The sequence below is a fragment of the Lathyrus oleraceus genome, chromosome 4 (genome assembly GCF_024323335.1).
Source record: "Lathyrus oleraceus cultivar Zhongwan6 chromosome 4, CAAS_Psat_ZW6_1.0, whole genome shotgun sequence".
NCBI lineage: Eukaryota > Viridiplantae > Streptophyta > Magnoliopsida > Fabales > Fabaceae > Lathyrus > Lathyrus oleraceus.
In genome coordinates this window covers 482,886,585-482,914,329 of record NC_066582.1, presented here as the reverse complement: position 1 = coordinate 482,914,329, position 27,745 = coordinate 482,886,585, and the positions used below count along the sequence as shown (strand labels likewise).

Sequence of the window (27,745 nt, the reverse complement as noted above, 5' to 3'; positions counted from 1 at the left end):
ATTAATGGCTGTTAAATCAAGTACAATGATTAGTTGAATATACAATGTCTAGACAATGCTCTCTCTAATAACATCAACCATAATAAAGAGAAAAAATGTTAATAGAATTTGTATAGTTTTGGTTGCATATTAAATATGCAAGTTTACTACTATAAATTGTATTACCTTGTGAGTGAGCTGTCTTTTTACAATCTTCATCAGAAAATGTACTGTCAAATCAAACGGCTGTAGATGCTCGACTCTAACCGCAGCATTCATTTCATCATTAAATGCTTTATTCACTTACAGTTACAAGTGTTTTTATGAGTACACTGTTTTTATAATATGAATAAAGTTTTTTTTTATAGAAAATTTTAAAGTCGGAGTTTAATTTCGTGTAGATTGATCTAACACAAAAACTATTAACACTTAATGAAATTTTGAATCTAAGACTACAAGATCAGTATATTCTCAAGTCTCAAACCTTCATCAATAAATCAGACTATTCAAGACTATTCAGACTAATCATTTAAGTTAGTAAGAGCTACACTAGACAACAAAACTTTTCTTTAAAAGATTTAACAAGAATTAAATCCGAACTCAAAATCTCTCGTTAATATAAAAGAGATTTTTATTATCTCATTCTTTTTGTGATATATGAATACAATATAGTTTAATCGCAGGACATTTCTACTTTGCACACACAATGCTACTACTTAGTTATGTTGTTAATTTATATTTTGGTTCTAATTTTTCATACTAATACTAATTAATTATGTTATTGTCCTAATTAAGTTATAGTAGTTAGGTCTCCTATTTTTTAAAGTATTTATATGATGTACACAGAAAACAAGACCAACCAGAGGAAGACACTTAGAGGTTTGGAAGAAAGAAGTTTTAGAGTGAGTGAGTGAATACTTTTTGTAAAAGCCTGTGAGATTCCTATGGCTTCAATTCATACAGTTAAATTCTTACTGTTCTTTGTTCCATGGTTCTGGACCTGCAACTTTCTACCTCTTTCTCAAGGTTCATTTCTTTCTAATCAATCACTAGATAACATTTTTCTTACCCTATAGAACTTTTTTCTTATCTATCTTTTACTTTCATTTTGCATGTGATTTTTTCTGAGACTAAAGTTGGATTTTTCATTTTGGTTTGCAGGGAAATATGATTACCCTTATATAAAAAAAGCGAGTTCATTCTCTTCACCGTCAATTTCAGATACATCATTGAACAAAGCTTATGATTATATAATAGTTGGAGGTGGAGGTGCAGGGTGTCCTTTAGCAGCAACACTTTCACAGAATTTCAGTGTGTTATTACTTGAAAGAGGTGGTGTACCATTCACTAACCCAAATGTAACATTTCTTGAAAATTTTCACATTACCTTGGCAGATCTTTCATCAACTTCAGCTTCACAGTACTTTGTTTCAACTGATGGAGTTTTTAATGCAAGAGGAAGAGTTTTAGGTGGTGGTACTTCTATTAATGCTGGTTTCTATACTAGAGCTAGCTCAAGGTAAATTCAATTCTTCATACTAGCCAGATAAAATTGAATCTGAATCTGATATCTCTGCACAATTATCAATTGAGTTGATTTATTAGACCGGTTTGTATTTGAATGAAGAATAAATTTGAGTGGAAAAAAATTATAAGACATGTTTATTTTAATAATGTGAGTTATAAATTATAAACTACTATTTCCTATAGTTCAAAAATTTGTTTTATTAATATTTTTTTTCCAGAGGAGTACATTGCATCTAGTTGAGGTATGTGGAAGATGATGATCTATTAATTCTTTGTCAGTTTTTTTTTGTGAAGTGTTTGTCACTGTTTTATTCTTCCATGTTTAATAATAAATATATACATTACCCAAATTACACTTTTTTTTGGGTTACCTAAGGTTACATTTATTTATTATTAAAGTTGCTTAAGATGGATTAATTGCTAAAATTTCTTAAATTTCTTTAAAAAATACATGTATATATAATGTATATATACTAATTACTAGTAGCATTTAGATCCTCAAATTAGCTAAGTTAATAGTTGTGCAACCACATTCAATTATAAGAAGAACGCGAGGTAGAACTCGTATTATCTTAAATATTTTAAAAGAGGGTGAAATTTAGGTCATTAAACTACTACATTATATATATATGTGTGAGATATAAATAAATACTATTTAATTAAGAAAGAAATAGTGGTTACAAATCCATGCATTAGAAATTTATTAGTTTAGGCTAAAATAGTAAATATTGAAGCTCCCTTTCATATTGGTGACATTTGTGTTTACATTTTTCTTATATGAAAGTCTTGTCAATTGAATTAAATGCTAGTTGTGGTCCTTTTAATGTGATTAGGTAAGAAGATAGATCTGAAGAAAATACATTGATTGCCATAAGAAAAATAAAACCTCCAACTTTGGTGAATCTCATTAAGGGCGCCCTTTTAGATATTAGGGTCCATGTTAGGACATAAGAGCCTCCAGGAGCTGTTATGTTACATTTAATTTAGAGAGTTAGGTTATATAAGTGGGTTACATATTCTAAATATTTATTTACATATGCATTTTTCTCTAGCATTTTCAAAAGTGGTTAGTATTAACTAGAAGCTACAACTAACACATGAGTTTGGTTGATAGAAAGCATTTTATTTTATATGGTTCTTTTTTCCAGCATGGTCCCAACCTTTGCTATAATTAAATGTAACAGTGGGGGTGCAAGTCTAAAACCTTATTGCAGGTAAAACGAGTATGACCGGCAGGCCGGATCCGTTTTGCCACCTAGAAGCTAGTCCATCTTGCATGCCCTTAACACCAATCAATCTTCTTTTGTAAACCAACTAATGTGTCTATGAGTTTTAAGATAGATTTAATTAGTCAAATATGTTAAATAATCTAACTATTATAATTGATTAATTAATACTGTAAGAAATTTATAGTCTCACAAATACAAATTAAATCCGAAAGTTTATACGGAATATGAAATGCAGGTTTATAAGTAAGGTAGGGTGGGATGCAAAGCTTGTAAATGAGTCATACCCTTGGGTTGAGAAGCAGATTGTTCATCGTCCAAAGTTTTCGCCTTTTCAAAGAGCAGTGAGGGACAGCCTTATAGACACTGGAGTCTCTCCTTTTAATGGCTTCACTTATGATCATATTTATGGAACCAAAGTTGGTGGAACCATTTTCGACAGATTCGGTCGCCGTCACACAGCTGCTGAACTTCTTGCTTCTGGAAACCCTGAAAAACTTACTGTTTTGGTCCATGCCACTGTCCAAAAGATTGTTTTTGATACAACAGGTATGTATATTAATGTTAAAAAGTTATACATAGACTTGAAAGTTATGTGAAACGAATTTCCTGGAGCCAGTGATCGCATAGTAGAGATTTCGAGTTTTTGATTGCTCAAAGTTATGATTCAAGATACTTAGATAGATTGACTGCTATGGCGATAAGATATTCTGACTGTGGGGAATCCGAATCTGAAATTATGGCAAATTAGGCCTTTGAAAGTAACTTATGACTCAAGTAATATGCTATTGTTGCAGGTAAAAACCCAAAAGCTGTAGGGGTTATTTTCAATGATGAAAATGGGAAACAACATGAAGCAATGTTGGGAAATGATAAGCAAAGTGAAGTGATATTGTCTAGTGGAGCAATTGGTTCACCTCAAATGCTATTGCTAAGTGGAATTGGGCCTAAAGCTGAACTCGAAAACTTGAACATCTCGGTGGTTCTCGACAACCATTTCGTTGGAAAGGGAATGATAGATAATCCAATGAATGCACTTTATGTTCCTTCTAATAGGCCAGTTCATCAGTCACTCATTCAAACTGTAGGTATCACCAAGAAAGGCATATACATTGAGGCTAGTAGTGGATTTAGTCAGTCCAACAGCAGCATTCACTGCCATCACGGTATCATGTCCGCTGAGGTAATGAAATAATGTTTCCATTTTCACTTTGTTTCTCGATTTCAATGATTTGTAGTTGTTTCGTATGTTTCCTATACAAATCTTCAAAATCGAGAAATAAAGTGAAAACAATAAAACTTATGTACGTAAGAACGAAAACAGAAAGTGTGGGTGGTAGATTTGAAGCTAGCAAGAAGTAAAGTAATATTTCATTTTTTTCAATGATAAACCAGATTGGACAACTTTCCACAATTCCTCCTAAGCAAAGATCAATAGAAGCTATTCAAGCTTACGCGAAGAACAAACGAGACATACCGGTTGAAGCATTCAAGGGAGGCTTTGTCTTGTCAAAAGTCAGCAGTGCTTGGTCAGTCGGTGAGCTCAAGTTGATCAACACCAATGTGAATGACAATCCTTCTATTACCTTCAACTACTTCAGTCATCCACACGATCTGAAGCGCTGCGTCGAAGGGATCAGAATGGCACTTAAAGTAGTCCAGTCGGAACACTTCACAAACTACACATTGTGTAAGAAAAAAACTGCTGAGAAACTTCTTAACCTTAGTGTGGAGGCAAATGTCAACTTCATACCGAAAAATGCCAATGACACAACATCCCTGGAGCAGTTCTGCAAAGACACTATAATCACGATTTGGCATTACCATGGTGGATGTCATGTCGGGAAGGTAGTTAGTCCTGACTATAAGGTTCTTGATGTTGATAGACTTCGAGTTGTCGATGGTTCGACATTTACAGAATCACCAGGAACAAATCCACAAGCCACTGTCATGATGATGGGAAGGTATGTATGCATACATGAACCGTATTCGTGACACTGATAAACATGTGTTATAGTAAAACAGTGTTAAATATATTCTGTTTATGTTTGTGACAGGTACATGGGAGTGAAGATTTTGAGAGATAGGTTGGGAAAATTGGCTGGTATATAAGGAAGAAATAATGTGCTGTGTGAAGATCAGTTCAAGTGTTATAGAAACAAACAAAAGTGTGTAATTGAAGATAAGAGAAACTGTTGCACATCAAAAATAAGAAAAAAAAACTATTGGCTGTAGGATTGGAAATGGATGTAGTTTATTTGTTGTAATTTCTAGAAAAAATGATTATTAGTAATCAAGAAAGTCTTGGTTTTGAGGAGGAATAAGTTACTTTGGTGAAGTATTTTAGCTTCTGTTTCAAGTGGAAAATAATAATCATTTTTGGTTGATAAAATGATTTTTTTTTAATTTATAAAAAAAGGCATAAAAACCAGAAGGCAAATAAAAAATATATATAAATTGAAGAGGAAGCAAAATGGTAGCATCCAAGTATAGATATGAGAGTGTATAACTACACAGAATCACCATAGAAGTTGTTATTTTGTAATGGCTTGGCATTAATAAACTGCATGATGGTGTTTCATATCTGACTATATTACTTTAGGAGCTGAGAAAATACATGATACAACTTAAGTTTCTATAATTCAACGGTAACATAAAATAGCTTATACAAGGAAACAAGTTTATTCATTTTGCTTCATAAGTTTGAGACAACAACATGACTGATTTTTGGTGTTGAGAAAGTAAAAAAAAATCCATTTTTTATAACAATAAGAAAGATCAACATCATGATTTGTTTTAAGAAGTGGTAAAAACTTAATGGGATCCTCCTGGCCATAGTTTAGATGAAAATCCATGATCTTTTGTGCTGCTACCTTTAGACAAACCTCTCAAATTTTGCCAGAAATGTCTTTTTTTCTCGGTGGTAAGAGGCCCCGAAGTTGATTTCCTCCTGAATGACTCAAATTCCCGGCCTGAAGTACTGAGCAGCTCTGAAGCTGATAATCTTACATTTTCTTCACCAGATTGATAGCCATACAGTGTTTTTTGACACTCCGAAGACTCCACTCTCTCATTTGAAACTTCCATAAACTTCCCTTCCAGATTAGTTATTGCAAGATCGTCTTCGTGAATGTTACTTGATTTTATACAGTTTGTTTCTTCAAACTCACTGCATACAAGCTGCAAGGCTTGAACAACTTCTCCCATGAAAGGTCGCTGAGATACTTCTGGTTGCACACACATGGATGCAATTGCTGCAACTTTTACCACTGTATCGATCGATACATTTGGCTTTACATCTGGGTCTATAATTGTTTGCAAACCTTCGTTACTTGTGAGAAGTGGACGAACCCAAGTCACAAGATTTTCTTGACCTGGTGGTTGTGACAAATCCACAGGCTTTCTACCGGTTAGGAGCTCAAGGAGCACAACTCCATAACTGTAAACATCACTTTTGACGAGAAGATGGCCAGTCATTGCATATTCAGGAGCTAAGTAGCTGCAAAAACAAGATATCAATGATATGGATTCAGTTTTCAATATGAGGAATTATTGTTAAGAACTCTAATAAAACCATTCACATGCTTTTATCTAGAGCAGCAGCCCCAGTTCAAAATAAACACGTATGAAAAACGCAAACACAACACATGATGTTTGATCACGGAGTTTTGGCCAATTGTAACTTTCTATTATCACTGAAAGATTAGCATTTCTAGTTTACAACATTATTTCGTTACCAGTGTATCGTTATTAAGTCAATTTAAGATAGGAAACCAGATAAATGTAATGTATCAACAGTACAACAAAATTCCCACCAGTTAGATAAACAAGAAAGATATTGAAATAACATGAGTACATTGAGAGTATGTTTAAATATTTCACGATCAAATCATCAACAATACATGAAAAGAAAGCGTTAGCAAGGGATTATTACCCGAATGTACCCATGACATGTGTGGAGATGTGCTTGTTTCCCTCTTCCAGAGCTGTTCTAGCCAATCCAAAATCTGAAACTTTGGGTGTAAAATCATGTTCCAATAAGATGTTACTGGACTTGAAGTCCCGGTGAATGACATACGGGTTGGAATCTTCATGCAGATAAGCCAATCCTCGAGCTGCACCAAGAGCAATCTTCACCCGGGCGCTCCAATTCAATGGATCACTTTCCTTGTCAGCACCTGGTAAAATAGAGATTACTGACCATTGGCTTACATAAGTATTGGTGAAAATCTTTAAGTGTGTTTTTTCTTACCATGCAAATGGGATTCCACACTTCCATTAGGGACAAGTTCATACACCAGGCAACGAGTCTTTTTCTCTATGCATATACCTATCAGTTTAACTAAATTTCTATGGTGAAGGCGGCCAAGCATCTCAACTTCTGCCAAGAATTCACGGCCACCACGCTGATCATCTCTTTTGAGAATTTTTACTGCTACATCCCTCCCATCATTCAGAACACCTTTGTAAACAAGTCCAAAGCCACCTTCTCCTAATATTCTAGAAGAGTCAAAGTTATTTGTTGCTTTCTCCAAGTCATTCAAGGAAAAATTCTTGGCAGATCTTGTAAATGCTATTGTCCCTGAACCGAAGGAACGTGATCCAGATCCTGACATGATCCCATGATTTAATGGCCCGGCAGCCCCTGCCACATTCATACCAAATTCTATAAATTCCATTTTTATGTCGCTTAAAGAAAACAAAATCTTTATTTTGTATTGTATCTAAACTATCAATAAAGCTTTTGCCGAGTCCGTAATTGGACTTACTTAAATGTTTTGAAGAGGATGACATTAAGCTATCTGAAGCTTTTTCGTGTTGATGAATACAAGAACTGTATTTCAACAGACAAAGCCAAGCAAGTCCAAGGAATAGTACAAAAACAGTAACTGATGACAGCACAATTATAAAAATCATTCTTCCATTGCTCCCTTCTTTCTTTTTCTTTGGTATAGCTACTCCTAAAGGTTTCATCATCATTCCATTGTTGTCATGACCTTGATTCGGTCCATCATCTACATTAGAAACACCCGAGGGAATTGAAGGTGGAGATGGTGGAAGACCTGCATGCATGCATTATCCGAAAGTATGAATCTAGAGAGATGCAACTAATGAAACCAACCTTACTATATAAATTCACTTTATAACATAAATAATCCTAACAAAATTGTAACAATGTATAACCTGGATAATGAACATAGAGTACTTCATAAGTACCAAAGAGGGAATCATCTATTAGAATCTCCCTGTGCCAGAATTTCCTGTATATTAATAATGCTGCGGTATCATCAAATTTTACTCCTTTTGGTACCAGGTTAATGATAATATTGGTTTTCTCTAGTTGTTGATTAGCTGCATCAGCTCCCACAATACGAACTTGTGTATGGTTCAGCATAGCACTCGCTGCAATTTCATCAGCTAGCTTTGAAACCAGAGGAAAACACTTGTATGTAGCAATGCTGACACGGATTTTAACTTGAAGTGGCCATACACAACCACAAGGTGATCCAGGAGGTGTGTATGTCAACGGCTCTGAGCAAGTAACGGATAAGCAATCTGCAGAAGGATTAACATTAGATAGGTTTATTGAAATGATTGTAAAAGAATGAACACGTGTAAACTTAAATAATACTTTGAACTAATATAGATACATGATTAAGTTTAGAATACCTTTATTAGGAGGGGGAGGGGGAAGAACTAATGCATATGCTGGCGGCGGAGTCTTAATCTTGTTCAATGATGAACCTATAGGTGAAATTCTTGGCGGAAGAGACGGAACTGATGATTGATGAACACATGATTAACAAATAGTCAGGTGATATGTATAAGAAAAGGTAAGTGAAATGAAAGAATAAAATTTATAGCAGTGATATAAATAAATAAGGATCTATACCATCTAGATGTCCTGACCGAAATGCTGGTGATGGTGCAGGAACAGGTGCATGGATAAACTTGCTCTTTGGTGAAGAGAAAGGAGGCTGTGGTTTGAGAAATGAAGGGCCTATGTATTCAAGACAATTTTTGAGAATAAATGAATTAATGAGATTTCAAGATAATTTTATTTAAGCACTTTCGGTTATGGAATCAAACCTTGATTGCTGTAAGTAGGCGCTTGGATTGTGGAGGTCGGTCCTAGAGTTGGATTGCGGTTCTTTTTTCCGGAATAGTGATGCTTATGATGTGATATTGGAGAATCCAAAGAACCATGTTTCTGTTTCTTTGTAGGAGCTCTGGCAGTTGACTTGTAAGGTGGAAGTGCAATACTTGCAGGAACGCCCGGCGATGACTTGGCAGGTGGTTGTGCAATACTGGAAGAAACATAAGAAGGTGGGACTGCAATACTTAAATGACCACTGAATCTGAAATGTGGTAGGTTGGTGTCTGCAGGTGTAATTAAAAGAGTTAGAGCAACAACCTTGGTTTAAAAGAAAACGGAATAAACAAACTGAGAACACACAAGATTTGATCACGGAGTTTGGTCGATTTTGCCTACACTCCACTCCAAAGTGATTGCAGTGGCTTTTTTATTATTCAAGCTTATGTTTACAAAATTACTCATAATTTGCAGTCTAACTTACACAAATCTATCCTAAGCTAAAACATTCTGAGCAAGATAGAAACCAAATTGAATTGATTATTTCTCCCCACATTACTTGCAACGCAAAGATTGCTTTCCAACTAACGGCTGCACACTCACTATATACTAACCAGAAACAATATCATGTGGCTATGATGTTAAATGCATACAACTAATACTAAAATGTGCAATCATTATATCACCCCTGATTTTCTTTCTTAGAATTCTTGTGTGAAGCATGCGGTGTTAGTCTAAGATCAAGCCAATGATGTCAAAAAGTTGCCATAGCGGCGCTATATTGTAGCACGGATGAATTTTAACAAACATCTTCTGTTATGTGATAAACAATTTAGTACAAAGTGTATACCCTAGCAGAATTTGAATAAAACGCTTCCACGTCTGACAGCATTGGAGCAAACCAACTAGATCTTTGATCTTGATCCAATGCTGTTGAAATGTTTCATACCAAAATGTACACAATGAAAGGATGGCATAAATTAACATCTACATTACACTAACATTAACCTTAAAGAGAGAAAATCATAATCCAAACACATATCACTATACATTATAAATACCAAAATACTTAGAATGTGTTAACTATAAAAACTATTGAACCAACAAAAACCCCAAATATGTGAATTAGGAAGAAAAATTCATATTTCATAAATAAATTAACAGCTCAAAACACACTCATTCATACCTGAATATTCATGAACCTGTTGAATACTGAGGCCAAAATGCAGCTTAATTAGCAGCAAAATTAGCAAAAGTCCCATTTGCTAGATCAATTGAAAAAACCACTCAGTTTTCAGAAAAAATCCAATGACAGAACAAATTGAAGTGAATTCAGAGGAAACAGAACCATAGGAAACAAAACTTGAATGCATGTGATGAGAGTAAAACATAAACCTAAGTTTTTAGACACCAAAGTTTCATCAAATTTTTCAGAAGTAAAGTTTGAAGAGATGAGAATAGTGAAAATAGTGTGATCATTGTTGTTAAAAGAAAAGGAAAATGAAAGAGAAAAGCACAAGGGTAGAACACTTTAAGCATCAAAGATCAGTAACTCTTCAGTAGAGTTGGTGGGGTTTGTGCATATGTAATATGTGAGTGTGTTTGAGAGAGAGAAAAGTCATAAATATTGGGAATAAAGTTAGAGATTTATTGAATTGAATTCATTAATTAAGACCTTAATCATTGACTTTAGTTTACCTTTATCAAGGTAATGATTCACTTTACAATTACTAGGATTTTGGGATTTGATATCTTGATTATTATTTTTAATAGTATAAGTATTGTTATTTCCAAGAATTAATGGAAATGGATTAAAAGTAACTAAGTTTCTCTCTAATTATAAGGGGGCATAAAGTATTAAATTGTTTAACATATAGTATAAATGAAAGGACTAAAATAAAACATAAGACAAAATTAAAATGGAATAAAAGTAATTTAGAGTGATGAAATTTATAAATAACTTTAGGAAACAAAAGGAATTTAGACAAAATTAAATAACAGAGACTTTGTTTTTAAACTAAAAACAAAACAATATATATAAAACAAAATCTACTAATATTAGAGTATCCAAAAGATTCATGCTTTACAATGTACTACATTATTAACGGCTAAAGTTATGAATTAATATGCAAGAATCAAATTAAAGATACTATCCTAATTTGAATTAAATGAATATTAAATATATATAAATTTATGAATGCGAAAAAGAATATGAAAAAAATAAGTGATTTCAACTAAAATTGAACTTAATAATAATTGTTAAAAATTTCAGATCGAATAATATATGATATATATATCATGACGATTGTGAATGATAGAGTCATCTTTGAGAACGTGTAAAACAGACTATTGCATAAAGTCTCAAATTTTTTAAAATTAAATTATAGTTAAATAATACATCATAAAATACTTTATCAGATTAAATCATGATTAAATAAGATCTCTATTTATTTTAACTTTATTAAATTGTAATTAACCTTCAAATGATGTCTAAAAACTTGAAATATTCCCTGTGAAATTATAAATAAATAAAAAATCTTGAGGAACAAATCCAAATCTATATGTGATATAGAACTTTAAATAAAAAGAATAATAGTTAATTCTTCTAGATATAACCTGATAACCATTTGAGAGTGTGAATAGCCCAACAGGTAAGTCTAATTAATATGCTTGACAAAACAAACATTAGTATATTAATGAGTGGTTTACCCTAAAGTACAATTTTCTACAGCTCTTTTTCTACTCTCATCCACACCATGTTTTCTTTTTCTTTTCTGAATAATCTGTTATTCACAGTATTGTTAATTTGTCAAAATGACCAGTGTGCTATAGTAAACTCTCATGTTCATAGAACGTTCTCCACAAAATCAGGTATACATCATTGTTAGCTATTGTTGGAATGTTGGTCAGTTTTATTAATGGACAAAACTGTGTTAGGTACCCAACTCTGTGATCATATAAATCTACCATCTCATTTATTTTAGTCTATCATATTTCTTTTCCAGAGTTTTGAAGAGTCTTTTCTTAATGTTAAACTCATAAATAATAAATAATAAATATGATATTACGATGACCCAATCATTTATGTCTAATAATTCATGAACCAACTATTTATTGTTGGACATTACTCTTGATTTTTTTATTGGCAAGGGACATTACTATTGATCGTGACAATTAAGGACCTAATTTACTTCATATTATTAAATCAACAATTTTTCAATGTTATTTTCCTTTTCAAACTCTTGATATCCTTGCTCGGTTTTATTTTCCTTATAAAGACTTGAGTTGGACCATTCCCAGATGTATAATGAGCATAATTTATTTAAGCAAGGTTATAATCAATGTGTTAACTTTATTTTGGTTGCATAATTAATATGTCAACTAATAATATTAAATGGATAACCTCAAATTAAGAAACGTAATTAAGAAAAATAATAGTCAGACAAAATCTGATGAAATGCACATGGTGTGGTCCATAAAGTGACCCGCCAAAGATAGAACTGGATTTGGTCAGTTGTTTTAAAAAACAGGATGGGTGCAAACATAGGTTTGTCGTGTCCATAAGAATTCTACCTTACGAGGATTAAGGTTTTAATTCAGCTGTAAAATCTAAGGATTTCATTGATAAATATTGGGAATGGGACACTGCTTTTACAGTACTTTATTTCCCTCCATAATTATGAGAAGAACGTTGTTGACCAAGTTGCTAGCCACATAAAGATTTTGTCGGTGATTTTGATTAAGATTCATTTTTGTTACATTCAGTTTTGAAAATGACAGAAAGCTTTATCATGAGCTAAATGATTATAAGTTGAATCAAAATAATGCACTCTAATTTCAATACAAGTCTAAAGAAATTTCCTTATTCTTTATTTAGTTTGTTTTTTGTTTTATATATTTATTTTTAATGTAACTTAGCATTATGTTTATACAATTGTTTAAAAAGATAAGCAATATGACATAAATTGATACACTAAATATAACAAGTAAGAATTTTATTAAGTAAAATATGTTACATTTATATCGTATTTTAGTGTTGGTAAACAGTAAAATATTATAATAATAATAATAATAATATTATTTTTTAAAATATAAAAAATATTTTTATTTTATTTTATTTTAATTGTCTAGATGCTTATTAATCAACTTCATAACTTTAACTAATTTTATAATTTGTATTAATCAATTTTGGTGAACTGCATTATTTTTAATATCTTGACGTTTATTAATTAACTTTATAACTTCATTAATCAACTTTTTGTTTTTTATTAACCAACTTTTATTTATCATTAAAATTTATTTTTAATATTTTGACGTTTATTAACCAACTTTATCACTTCATTAATCAACTTTTTATATTTAATTAACCAATTTTATTTCATTATTTTAAGTCATTGTTCATGTTTACTATTCATGGGCACGGTTCACATGCACTTTTCACGTATTATTCACGCACTATTCATAAATATTTTTTTTATTTAAAAAATACAATGTTCACCGTATAAATACGGTGAATAGTATATATGGTATAAGTATTTGATGTCAAAAAATGGTGTAGGAATAGTATATATGGTGAAGCTAGATTTGACAAAACAAATAGCATCGTAATACTCTCTGCATTCTCTTATTTGAAAACCAAGACAGAAATTATTTTTGTGAACCACTTTGTGATTAGAAAGAACTTAAGTAAAACCTCTTCCTTAAATAGAAATTTCATGGCACATGCTCACATTATCCAACTAGTCCTTTGGAATATCTCATCCTTGTTAACAATTATAGGAAGATGACAATTCTAGATCAAATTCTTAAATTCTTAATTATCCACTATAAATTTTTTACTTAATATCACTTCTGACAACAGACTATTCCATTGTGAAATATTTGTTTAATATCACTTCTAAAAAACACACTATTCCATTGTGATTTTAAGTATTAATTTAGTATCTTAAAGAAACCAATGGATACTATTTCTACAATTATTTTGAAGTCAAAGTGTTTGTCACTTGATATGCGGTATAACTAGAAATGGAAATCGTTTCCAAAAGAATCAACGCGTAAAATTTAGGACTCAGAAGAAATTAAAAAATCATAGAATAGTGATACACAAATAAAGGAACAAGATAAAATTACATCAGATGTGGTGTATACACAACTTGCTCAAGTAACAGAAGAATAACAAAATTCAAGCATGGTACATCACCATCATGTGAGATATGTATTTATTATAACCAAGCAAGGTGGTGTATTACTCATGCATAAAGATGAATATTTGACTTACCAATGGGCCACTACATGACTGGAAAGGAAATCTACTTAAGGATGTGTACATGATATAACTTGAATGCTTTAAAAATCCAGATTGAAACATGCTTACAAAAGTTGCAATCTTCATTTTGATGATACTACAAGTCAATTTGAATTCAGTAAAAATGAAGATGAATATTTTGTTTAAAAGAAGGTTAGTGGAGAATAGTTGTATTTTTGATGTTATATGTGAATAACATATCACTCTTCAAAATTCGCATCCTTACTTGGAACATGTTTAAACTTGGATGGGGATTGTTTTTCAAAGAAATATTTGGGAGAATCAACCTATATGTTAGGAATTAAGATCACATAAGTTTCTTATCTTAAGTTAGAGTACATAGATAAACCAACAACTAAAATATTTTAATATTCATAATTCCAAAAACAGATTTCATACCCATGTCACACGACATGTGTCGGTAAAAAACACAACACTTCTTTAATCCCGACCAATGGAGATGGTCCATTTCTCCAATAACATGTGAGTCAAAGTTTACAAACTTGTTTGGAAGAGGAATAGTGAAAGATATTATACCCTTGTAGGATGGTCATGTAAACCTCTTCATTCAAGTCCCCATGAAGGAAGGGTTTCTTGTTCTCTACTACTAAATATGGGTTGTTTCAAGTTTCTTAGAAAGGAGGTGCAAATAATGCTAAATGGAGGCACATAAAAGATACACATCCAACACTATCCCCAAAGTCGCGTAAAGGAGGTTGAACTGCGAAAGCTCAATCGATTAGCATTGTGGAAATCGATTGGAAAAGCTTGGTGCACCTAAATTCAAATCATATTCAAGCTAAACTTGCCCTCCAAGCAAAGAAGATATTGGAATTGATGATAAACAAAGAAAATCTGGAGAGATCTAATTTATCAATCAGTTGGAGGAGTTAGCCAATCTATTGGCACACTCAATTTGGAAAGATTTTAATCTCATTTTCAATCAGCACGATTTGTAATGAATACTTACATGATTTATTTGACTAATTATTCAGGAGGCATGCGATAAATAGGTGTTCTTCTTTCACTCTTTCTCATTGGATATTTCTTTTATCTACTAGTGTGAGATTGTTCTACAAATTATCATGGCTCCCAAAAATCTAACCCTATTCAACAAAACTTTTTTTGACTTTTTCACCACCAAACAACAAGAAATAAGGTTCTTCAATAGTTTTTCCAATTAATCCTTTGTGGGAATTCACATCCTAGATCCAAAAGATTTCAAGGAATATTAATTCTTCAAAATCTTGTGGGATAAAACCTTAGTGAACGACACATTCACGTAAAGTTTTTTTTGAAGAACCACACTGGTTGTGGTTGTCATGGCTATTATCTAGTGTTCCTCCAATCTCCTCTTTTTGGAGAGGATTTTCTTAAGGAACTTCACATATGTTGGCATTTGGGATAAAACCTCAGTAAACGACATGTTCACGTAAAGGTTTTTTATCAAGTCAACAGACTTTGTGAACTGAGCCTCTACTTTGGCCTTAACAGTCCTTTGAGGGAAAGGTATCTGGGTTTGTACGGAGGAGGAGAAACATATGGTGCTTCCTTCTCCACCTCTTAACTACCTTCTTTTCAGGAGGTGTCAGAACTTACTCTCTAACTTCCATTTCCTTTTCATAACACTCTCTTTTTCTTTTACCTCTTTCTCAATTGATGTTTCAAAACTCTCTACCTGAACCCCACTCCTCTTAGGACTTTCTACCAGCTTTCCATTTCTAGTGATAACAACATTTACATGGCCTCTAGGATTTTTCTCGGGTTGCCTTGGAAAGGATCCTTGAGGGACAAATGTTAATGCTTGTTGTTGTGTTATTTACGAGATTTTAGTCTCAAGCATCTTATTATGGGTGGTCATCGATTCCACTGTAGAAGCTAGTTATCTTAGCACCTCATTAGTATGGAGGTTCTTATTTCTAAAGTTATCATTCTGTCGAGCTTTTGTCGCCACAAAACTGTCCATCATGATATCTAGGTTTGACTTTATAGGTGATGCACCTTTTGGGATCCCAGATGGTCCCAAGGCGTTCTGGTTATTTTAGTAAGATAAGTTAGGGTGGTATTGCCACCCCGGGTTGTAGTTATTCAAGTACAAGTTTCCTCGTTTGTTATTCATACAATTAATAGTAACCAAAAGAGTTTGTCTCAATTGTGATCAAAAAGTGCCATTGATTAAAAAATTTGACAACTCTTTTTAAAAGAGACAAACAAAAGATTTAAATAGGTGTTAGGGATAAGACAAAAAAAGATGGGAAAAAGGAATGTTATTTAAGTCAAATAATGAGTTTGTGATTTGAATCAAAGAAAGAATGAAATGAATCCAAGGTAATGAACTCAAAAATTTTTACTCGTGACTTGAATAAGTTTGGAAGTGTGTTTTGAGTTAAGAATGTGTGATTCGAACCACACATGGTTTTAAAGCCTAGTCCTAAAGTGCATGCCTTAGGCTAACTACCTAGTCCTGAATTACTCTCAAAGCCTTAGCATGTTTCTTGTACTTTTACACCTAGTGATCCTTTTCCTTAGAGAAATCAGAAACATCCTTGTATCACTTATTCGCGTCTCAGAGGGAACCCTCCAAGTTGGTCACACGAGCCACCAAGGTAGAAAGGGGAGTCATGTATTTTCAGTGCCTCTCGCAAAGAGTTAGTGGCGTTAGCTTCTTCCTGTAGAACAAATAACTCTTCCTAAAGATTAGTGCATTTTAGTTCCAGAGCTTCAGCCTTCTCTTTCCAAGCTCCCACTCCTTAAAGGGATTATCTGGAGATAAGACATCACCATGTCCAGTATAATTAAGAGAGAAGATAGAAGCAGCTTTGAACATGTTATGAGCAAGCTCCAAGGTGATTTCCATCTTATCTCCCTTAAGAAGATTCTGGATGAAAGATAAATACGACATCGAAACAACGACAATGACCTCCTTAGAAGAGCGTGGAAGTCGAGAAGAAAAATTTCTCGGCATCTTTATAAAGGTAGAAGCATCGCACTCATCGATACGAGTCAATTTCGAAGAAGCATCACCCCGGGGAGATTATTGTTCCTCGATTTAAACCTTTTTTAAAATGGGAGGAGAAGTTGGTTCCTCCGCTATCCAAGTAGCCATATCCTCCACAAAGTCCACCTTAAGCACATGAGCCAAATTTTTACAGTCAGGATGAGAGAAGGGGTTAAAGCGTGAATGAGGGTATAAAAAGAAGTCCTAGTTTTCGCTACAGCCTGCATATCTTGGGCAACAGCAGGGATGTAGGACATCTTCAACTTTCTCACTTTTTCCATGCTATTTTAATCTTAATTGATTATTTTATTAACAAATTTGAAAATAAAATGAAAAAAATAATTTCAAAAGTAAAAGTAAATTTTATTAAAATGTTTGAATTAATTGTATTAGATGAATAGTTAAAAGAGATAAAATTGAATGAATCACAAAAGTGATATAAAAAATTAGTTGTGATGCAATATATCAATATTTTACACGAACATGATATACAAATTAAACTATTAATAAAAAAAAATGAAATTTGTGAACCACTTGAGTGAGGGTAAGCATCTAATCTAATAATGAGTTAGAAACCGAAAATTATATTGTTGTTTATTCATGAAAGGGTAGTAGGTGTAATGAAGCTAGATTTGACAAAACAAATAGCATCGTAATACTCTCTGCATTCTCTTATTTGAAAACCAAGACATAAATTATTTTTGTGAACCACTTTGTGATTAGAAAGAACTTAAGTAAAACCTCTTCCTTAAATTGAAATTTCATGGCACATGCTCACATTATCTAACTAGTCCTTTGGAATATCTCAACCTTGTTAACAATTGTAGGAAGATGACAATTCTAGATCAAATTCTTAAATTCTTAATTATCCACTATAAATTTTTTACTTAATATCATTTCTGACAACAGACTATTCCATTGTGAAATATTTGCTTAATATCACTTCTAAAAAACAGACTATTCCATTGTGATTTTAAGTATTAATTTAGTATCTTAAAGAAACCAATGGATACTATTTCTACAATTATTTTGAAGTCAAAGTGTTTGTCACTTGATATGCGGTATAACTAGAAATGGAAATCGTTTCCAAAAGAATCAACGGGTAAAATTTAGGACTCAGAAGAAATTAAAAAATCATAGAATAGTGATACACAAATAAAGGAACAAGATAAAATTACATCAGATGTGGTGTATACACAACTTGCTCAAGTAACAAAAGAACAACAAAATTCAAGCATGGTACATCACCATCATGTGAGATATGTATTTATTATAACCAAGCAAGGTGGTGTATTACTCATGCATAAAGATGAATATTTGACTTACTAATGGGCCACTACATGACTGGAAAGGAAATCTACTTAAGGATGTGTACATGATATAACTTGAATGCTTTAAAAATCCAGATTGAAACATGCTTACAAAAGTTGCAATCTTCATTTTGATGATACTACAAGTCAATTTGAATTCAGTAAAAATGAAGATGAATGTTTTGTTTAAAAGAAGGTTAGTGGAGAATAGTTGTATTTTTGATGTTATATGTGAATAACATATCACTCTTCAAAATTCGCATCCTTACTTGGAACATGTTTAAACTTGGATGGGGATTGTTTTTCAAAGAAATATTTGGGAGAATCTACCTATATGTTAGGAATTAAGATCACATAAGTTTCTAATCTTAAGTTAGAGTACATAGATAAACCAACAACTAAAATATTTTAATATTCATAATTCCAAAAATAGATTTCATACCCATGTCACATGACATGTGTCGGTAAAAAACACAACACTTCTTTAATCCCAACCAATGGAGATGGTCCATTTCTCCAATAACATGTGAGTCAAAGTTTACAAACCTGTTTGGAAGAGGAATAGTGAAAGATATTATACCCTTGTAGGATGGTCATGTAAACCTCTTCATTCAAGTCCCCATGAAGGAAGGGTTTCTTGTTCTCTACTACTAAATATGGGTTGTTTCAAGTTTCTTAGAAAGGAGGTGCAAATAATGCTAAATGGAGGCACATAAAAGATACACATCCAACACTATCCCCAAAGTCGTGCAAAGGAGGCTGAACTGCGAAAGCTCAATCGATTAACATTGTGGAAATCGATTGGAAAAGCTTGGTGCACCTAAATTCAAATCATATTCAAGCTAAACTTGCCCTCCAAGCAAAGAAGATCTTGGAATTGATGATAAACAAAGAAAATCTAGAGAGATCTAATTTATCAATCAGTTGGAGGAATTAGCCAATCTATTGGCACATTCAATTTGGAAAGATTTTAATCTCATTTTCAATCAGCACGATCTGTAATGAATACTTACATGAATTATTTGACTAAATATTCAGGAGGCATGCGATAAATAGGTGTTCTTATTTCACTCTTTCTCATTGGATATTTCTTTTATCTACTAGTGTGAGATTGTTCTACAAATTATCATGGCTCCCAAAAATCTAACCCTATTCAACAAAACTTTTTCTGACTTTTTCACCACCAAACAACAAGAAATAAGGTTCTTCAATAGTTTTTCCAATTAATCCCTTGTGAGAATTCACATCCTATATCCAAAAGATTTCAAGGAATATTAATTCTTCAAAATCTTGTGGGATAAAACCTTAGTGAACGACACATTCACGTAAAGTTTTTTTGAAGAACCACACTGGTTGTGGTTGTCATGGCTATTATCTAGTGTTCCTCCAATCTCCTCTTTTTGGAGAGGATTTCCTTAAGGAACTTCACATATGTTGGCATTTGGGATAAAACCTCAATAAACGACATGTTCACATAAAGGTTTTTTATCAAGTCAACAGACTTTGTGAACTGAGCCTCTACTTTGGCCTTAACAGTCCTTTGAGGGAAAGGTATCTGGGTTTGTACGGAGGAGGAGAAACATATGGTGCTTCCTTCTCCACCTCTTAACTACCTTTTTTTCAGGAGGTGTCAGAACTTACTCTCTAACTTCCATTTCCTTTTCATAACACTCTCTTTTTCTTTTACCTCTTTCTCAATTGATGTTTCAAAACTCTCTACCTGAACCCCACTCCTCTTAGGACTTTCTACCAGCTTTCCATTTCTAGTGATAACAACATTTACATGGCCTCTAGGATTTTTCTCGGGTTGCCTTGGAAAGGATCCTTGAGGGACAAATGTTAATGCTTGTTGTTGTGTTATTTACGAGATTTTAGTCTCAAGCATCTTATTATGGGTAGTCATCGATTCCACTGTAGAAGCTAGTTATCTTAGCACCTCATTAGTATGGAGGTTCTTATTTCTAAAGTCATCATTCTGTCGAGCTTTTGTCGCCACAAAACTGTCCATCATGATATCTAGGTTTGACTTTATAGGTGATGCACCTTTTGGGGTCCCAGATGGTCCCAAGGCGTTCTGGTTATTTTAGTAAGATAAGTTAGGGTGGTATTGCCACCCTGGGTTGTAGTTATTCAAGTACAAGTTTCCTCGTTTGTTATTCATACAATTAATAGTAACCAAAAGAGTTTGTCTCAATTGTGATCAAAAAGTGCCATTGATTAAAAAATTTGACAACTCTTTTTAAAAGAGACAAACAAAAGATTTAAATAGGTGTTAGGGATAAGACAAAAAAAGATGGGAAAAAGGAATGTTATTTAAGTCAAATAATGAGTTTGTGATTTGAATCAAAGAAAGAATGAAATGAATCCAAGGTAATGAACTCAAAAAATTTTACTCGTGACTTGAATAAGTTTGGAAGTGTGTTTTGAGTTAAGAATGTGTGATTCGAACCACACATGGTTTTAAAGCCTAGTCCTAAAGTGCATGCCTTAGGCTAACTACCTAGTCCTAAAGTACTTTCAAAGCCTCAGCATGTTTCCAGTAGTTTTACACCTAGTGATCCTTTTCCTTAGCAAAATCAGAAACATCCTTGTATCACTTATTCGCGTCTCAGAGGGAACCCTCCAAGTTGGTCACACGAGCCACCAAGGTAGAAAGGGGAGTCATGTATTTTCAGTGCCTCTCGCAAAGAGTTAGTGGCGTTAGCTTCTTCCTGTAGCACAAATAACTCTTCCTAAAGATTAGTGCATTTTAGTTCTAGAGCTTCAGCCTTCTCTTTCCAAGCGTCCCACTCCTTAAAGGGATTATCTGGAGATAAGACATCACCATGTCCAGTATAATTAAGAGAGAAGATAGAAGCAGCTTTGAACATGTTATGAGCAAGCTCCAAGGTGATTTCCATCTTATCTCCCTTAAGAAGATTCTGGATGAAAGATAAATACGACATCGAAACAACGACAATGACCTCCTTAGAAGAGCGTGGAACTCGAGAAGAAAAATTTCTCGGCATCTTTATAAAGGTAGAAGCATCGCACTCATCGATACGAGTCAATTTCGAAGAAGCATCACCCCAGGGAGATTATTGTTCCTCGATCTAAACCTTTGTTAAAATGGGAAGAGAAGTTGGTTCCTCCGCTATCAAAGTAGCCATATCCTCCACAAAGTCCACCTTAAGCACATGAGCCAAATTTTTACAGTCAGGATGAGAGAAGGGGTTAAAGCGTGAATGAGGGTTTAAAAGAAGTCCTAGTTTTCGCTACAGCCTGCATATCTTGGGCAACAGCAGGGATGTGGGACATCTTCAAGTTTCTCACTTTTTCCATGCTATTTTAATCTTAATTGATTATTTTATTAACAAATTTGAAAATAAAATGAAAAAAATAATTTCAAAAGTAAAAGTAAATTTTATTAAAATGTTTGAATTAATTGTATTAGATGAATAGTTAAAAGAGATAAAATTGAATGAATCACAAAAGTGATATAAAAACTTAGTTGTGATGCAATATATCAATATTTTACACGGACATGATATACAAATTAAACTATTAATAAAGAAAATCAAATTTGTGAATCACTTAAGTGAGGGTAAGCATCTAATCTAATAATGAGTTAGAAACCGGAAATAATATTGTTGTTTATTTATGAAAGGGTAGTAGGTGTAATGAAGCTAGATTTGACAAAACAAATAGCATCGTAATACTCTTTGTATTCTCTTATTTGAAAACCAAGACAGAAATTATTTTTGTGAACCACTTTGTGATTAGAAAGAACTTAAGTAAAACCTCTTCCTTAAATAGAAATTTCATGGCACATGCTCACATTGTCCAACTAGTCCTTTGGAATATCTCATCCTTGTTAACAATTGTAGGAAGATGACAATTCTAGATCAAATTCTTAAATTCTTAATTATCCACTATACTTTTTTTACTTAATATCACTTCTGACAACAGACTATTCCATTGTGAAATATTTGCTTAATATCACTTCTAAAAAACAGACTATTCCATTGTGATTTTAAGTATTAATTTAGTATCTTAAAGAAACCAATGGATACTATTTATACAATTATTTTGAAGTCAAAGTGTTTGTCACTTGATATGCGGTATAACTAGAAATGGAAATCGTTTCCAAAAGAATCAACGGGTAAAATTTAAGACTCAGAAGAAATTAAAAAATCATAGAATAGTGATACACAAATAAAGGAACAAGATAAAATTACATCAGATGTGGTGTACACACAACTTGCTCAAGTAACAGAAGAACAACAAAATTCAAGCATGGTACATCACCATCATGTGAGATATGTATTTATTATAACCAAGGCGTTCTGGTTATTTTAGTAAGATAAGTTAGGGTGGTATTGCCACCCCGGGTTGTAGTTATTCAAGTACAGGTTTCCTTGTTTGTTATTCATACAATTAATAGTAACCAAATTAGTTCCCCCTACTTGAACCATCTAACGTTCTACCACGCCATGCCCATTAATCTCACAGACCTCAAATAAGGGTCTTGCTAGAGTGGCAGGGGTTACATCAGTTATCGATGTAGGTGTTGATTAGATCACAGTCAGATTCTCAAGTCTTTGATATAATGCGTCAACTTTTACGTTCATATGGTCTAGTTAACTAACCTTGTAAAGCCCTCCCTTTTAAGGGGATTTATCTATTTTATCACAGATGGTACCCCGTAAGTGGTGGTTCGTATCCATATCCTCAATTAGATTGTACACCACTTCTTATGGACTTTTCATTAGCGCACCACTGGATGTCGTATCGAGGTTTATCCTTGTAGAGTAAAGGAGATCATTATAGAAAGTATGTATCACTAACCATTTGTCAAGCCCATGAAACAAACAAAGTCTCAACAAACTATTATAATGCTCTCATGCATCTAAAAGAGACTCTCCATCTTCCTGCCTATATTTGCTTATTTCCCCCTTACTTATGCAGTTTTACTTGGCAGAAAATACCGTGAAAGGAAAGCAACTTTAAGTTCTGCCTAAGTTGTTATAGTGTTCACAGGCAAAGATTGGAGCCAAGCTCGGGCTCGATCTCGCAGCAAAAATAGAAGCATACTAAGGCAGATGTCGTTTTGGTCAATGCCATTAGCCTTCAAAGTTCCACAATTATCAATAAAATTTGACATATGCAAATTTGGGTTTTCCGTAGGCAACCTAGAAAACTGATTTTTTTGAACCATGTCAATTAGCGAAGACTTGAGTTCAAAGTTATTTGTTGCTATGGGCAGCGGCATTATGCTACTATTCGATTCCTCATTTGCGGGAATCGCGTAGTGTGTGAGAGGTTTAGTTTCAACCTCAGCCATTTGTTGTAAAGCTAAGAGGAAGCGTCTTTCATGGAGAAAATGCTCGATCTCGTTAACTGGTTTAACCAAAGTTTCAGTCGAACGGGTCTTTCACATGCAAAATTAGAACAAATAAAACATAAAATAAAAGTACCTTAGTCTAAACAACATTGAAATAAAGCTTTTGATATCACAAAAATTTCTCCGACAATGGCGCAAAAAACTTGATGTGTGTGAGCCGCAAGTTTACGGTTGTGTCAAGTAGTGAAAAGTATCGATCCCACTGAGAGATATGTGATTACCAATTCTTACTTCAACTGTGTTTATCTAAAGTGATCAAAATTGATTTGTTTGATTGCATATTGAAATTGAAATTAATAAATAATTAAAAGAAGGACTAGGATTATGATCATCCTTAATGACTCACCCATAATATCATTCATGTTTGAATTGCGAGAAGTTCTAAGCTATTTTTGTAGAAAATTACATAAAAGTGCGCGACACCCACTTTCGCGGCATGCACATCTAAATGTGTTTCAGACACATCTAGGTGTATTGATAAATAGTGTGTGCCTTGTCACGCGACACTGGATTCTTGATTGTTTCTCAACTAAGATTAAGTCTCCTTGCCAGTAACGCCTCAAACTCAGTTGTTTAGTAATTTGCGTTCGAATGTCGAATTTACTTTCACAAGCGACATAAACATGGATTGACATTCGAGTTTTAAAATAAAGCAACTTATACTTCTCACAATTATGAATAAATAACTTAGTAGGGTTTTTCATGAGAAGGACTATCATAACCTCATGTCCCTAAAGATCTACTCACTCATGGTGAGATGAACAATAACCCTAAATAAATTTAAGAGCATTGCATGAAAATTAAGTAAAGAAAAAATAAATAAAGCAATAACAAACTAAATATGAAGATGAAAGCAAGATTATACTAAAATTATTGGAAATTACAAAAGATTGTTAATAACTTAAGCTAATAACAAAGAACAACAATGTTTAGAATGATATAGTGAAAAGATGATCCATAGATGGGTCCTTAGGCCCCTATTTATACTAATCCAAAGCCTGAGTCACTATTATTTTGTACTAATTTTGTGCTTAATGGACACTTAAAATGAATCATAAAGAAACACGAATCATAAAGAAAATAGGAGTTACAAAAGCCAAAAGGTCAAAAAGCCATCCAAAAGCCAAAAGTTTTGTAACTGCCTAAGGCCTGACATGTGTCGTGTCAATGGACATGGGTTGACTGTGTCAACCTCTGGCTCCTTCAATGAGCATGCCTCCAAGAGGGGACATGACCAGTGTCATGAGACACAGCCTGACCGTGGTGGATTCGTGAAATTTGTAATAGAAATGTTCATTTTGTGCGATCTTTGATCTTTTTCGTTCTGATTCACTTCATTAATCATTTATTACATGAAAACAAATATATGAGACAAAAACGCGTAAAAAAAACTAAAATGCTTAAAATACACGTGAAAACAAAGAGAGAAAAAAACAAGTTAAAAACATATGATACATTTACCGTCTATCACTTACCTTAAGAAGAAAATTTCTTACTCTCTAGATATCAAAAAATAAAGTTTTAACACTAGAAAGAGTATCAAGTTTTTTTTTTTAATTTTATGCTCAAGTTGGTCAATTAGTGAATTAGTCTTACAATACTCTTTCATTTTCACAAGTTTGACTGAAGTAAAAAGTAGTTTCAAAATAATTTTCAATCAAATTCTAGAGATTGAGATCAAATATCAACTATTTGTATCACTCAGTTAAAGAAAATGGATGTAGAATTTTTTTAGTATAGAAAACCTTTATATAGGTCTAAAACTAACGTTTTAGGAGAGAGAGAGAGAGAGAGAGAGAGAGGAGAGAGAGAGAGAGAGAGAGAAGAGAAGAAGAGAGAGAGAGAGAGAGAGAGAGAGAGAGAGAGAGAGAGAGAGAGAGAGAGAGAGAGGAGAGAGAGAGAGAGAGAGAAGAGAGAGAGAGAAGAGAGAGAGAGAGAGAGAGAGAGAGAGAGAGAGAGAGAGAGGAGAGAGAGAGAGAGGAAAATTTTGACAAAATTAAATTTAGAGAAAATTATCCAAAAAGAAAATAATGCATTGTCTACTACCTAAAGTTAAGCATAGAAAATAAACTAGTTCATATTCAAGAGATGTAAATGATTTAAACAAGGAGAATGATTTTATTATTTTTAATTAGAAACTATAGATTAACAAATAGACAAATAATCAACATTTGTCCTTTCATTATTTTTCCAAGGATTATAGAAAGATAATACATGTATGATCTCTTTTTTCTTATGACTATTATTCCCCCACTACCACTATCAATTTTTTTATCCACCTCTTATTCTTCTACCTCATGTTTACACATTCCCATAACCATAGTCTAGAAATTTTGCATCACGTAGAATACAACCATAATTGAATCTTTTGATGGGCTTATACTTGGACATGTCTTGTTTTAAGCGTCTCATTCAATTGGCAGTTATGAGCTTGCAAAAAAATTCTATAGCATATTCTATAGTTTAGACTTTTTACGGATGCTAAAACTCAGATGACTCCGAAAACTGAAAGGCCTGGGAACCCCTTATGCAATTTGGTTTAGAATTGGATTATTATATACAAAAAATAGATGGTTTATCCACCTTAAATGATATGTATTTCAATATGGAATCCCTGCTTGAATGTATTGTTTATGTAGTTAATATCATCAATAAGGGAGGTCATTTCATTCTGAGAATTCACATCATCATGTCCCATAATGACACAAATTTCACAAAGATCATACTAGATGATTGTCCATATTAAGATAACAAAAATAAATAAAAGAGAAAACACGGTGAATGGGTTCAATACCATATGTTTCTTTATTATCATAGCAACAAGAAGTTAATTAGTACCATCAACTTTAGGGATTTTGAATTTGATTTGACAAACAATTTAAATCCAGTAATTTAGAGTCAATACAATTCTTAATCAAGGGATGATTGTTCACCAAATTAAATGCATCAGAGACCTCCACTTATATGATAAAATACTATAAGTAAGATCTAATTCTGGATGACATTCTACTGATGAACAATGACTAATATACATAATACAATGCAGAAAATTAAAGAGATAAGGAGAAAAAATATACACCAAATATATAGTGGTTCGACAATTCGTCATCGTTATGCTTACTCTATTCTTCGATGATTTTCACCATCGAAAATGGTAACGTTTTTCACTATTTTTAAAGTTAAAGATACAAGTATTTTGTTATTGTCACAACGCGAAAAATTCCATAGACATTTGCACTCTCGAAATACAACAGAGTCGCCGCAGAAGTTTATTCACTTCAAAAGAAAAGGGAAAATATCGATAAAACCCTTAGAAAAAAGAAAATGATCGTCGCAACCTAATTCAGGTTCGAGAGTCGGTTATGCGAGGGGAAAATATTAACACCTCTCACATTTGTTGTACTCAATGAGAACCATTTAATTAGTTTTGCCAATAAGAGTATTATCTTTCGTTTGTTTCTTCTAATTATTAAAAGTTTGAAAAAAAGAAAAGGACTAAAAATGAGTTTATTATTAGGGTGTTTGACAATATTGCGAGTCTTGCTCCTACGTATCCTTAGATGCGATGATGAATTAAAATCTACGTAGTTCTTTACAAGAAAATGATGTTTTTGGATTTTTTTGTCATAATGCTTGACGAGACGATGAATCTCACTCCTATGTATCCTCCGGTGTGATGATGAATTCAAATCTATGTAGTTTTGGGTAGCAAGTGTTTGTTGGTTGGTTGATTTTATCGAAAAATAATTATTAACATTCGAGCGGAAAACATTGTTTACTACCCAAACATGGAGAAGTGAACATTTGCGTCACATCAAAATGGACAACATAATCTGAATCCTCACAAATTTACGTTCTCGTCGCATTCGAGCAGATAATGTTACTTACTTACTCCCACATGGTAGGAACGAAGCGTTGTTTGC

The 27,745-nt window shown here is 33.1% G+C and overlaps 2 protein-coding genes across 3 annotated transcripts; one reads left to right on the top strand and one right to left on the bottom strand.

Annotated features, from left to right (window-relative positions):
* The first annotated feature begins 357 nt into the window (after positions 1-357).
* On the top strand, positions 358-5,070 carry LOC127076389 (protein HOTHEAD). Of its 2 annotated transcripts, XM_051018024.1 has the most exons (7): positions 358-512; positions 826-1,005; positions 1,141-1,498; positions 2,971-3,281; positions 3,530-3,915; positions 4,128-4,696; positions 4,790-5,070. In XM_051018024.1, exons 2-7 carry the CDS (start codon positions 924-926, stop codon positions 4,842-4,844), a joined length of 1,761 nt encoding a protein of 586 aa, XP_050873981.1. In that variant the 5' UTR covers positions 358-512; positions 826-923; the 3' UTR covers positions 4,845-5,070. The 2 variants fall into 2 exon arrangements, with proteins under 2 accessions (XP_050873981.1, XP_050873980.1); XM_051018023.1 differs by lacking the exon at positions 358-512 and having other exon boundaries at positions 644-1,005.
* A 233-nt stretch (positions 5,071-5,303) lies between these two features.
* LOC127076388 (receptor-like serine/threonine-protein kinase ALE2) lies at positions 5,304-10,451 on the bottom strand. The gene is made up of 9 exons (XM_051018022.1): positions 10,013-10,451; positions 8,823-9,113; positions 8,626-8,733; positions 8,403-8,510; positions 7,917-8,288; positions 7,502-7,795; positions 6,985-7,377; positions 6,667-6,910; positions 5,304-6,231 (listed from the first exon to the last, which is right to left on the bottom strand). Exons 1-9 carry the CDS (start codon positions 10,086-10,088, stop codon positions 5,547-5,549), a joined length of 2,571 nt encoding a protein of 856 aa, XP_050873979.1. The 5' UTR covers positions 10,089-10,451; the 3' UTR covers positions 5,304-5,546.
* Between the last annotated feature and the right edge of the window lie 17,294 nt (positions 10,452-27,745).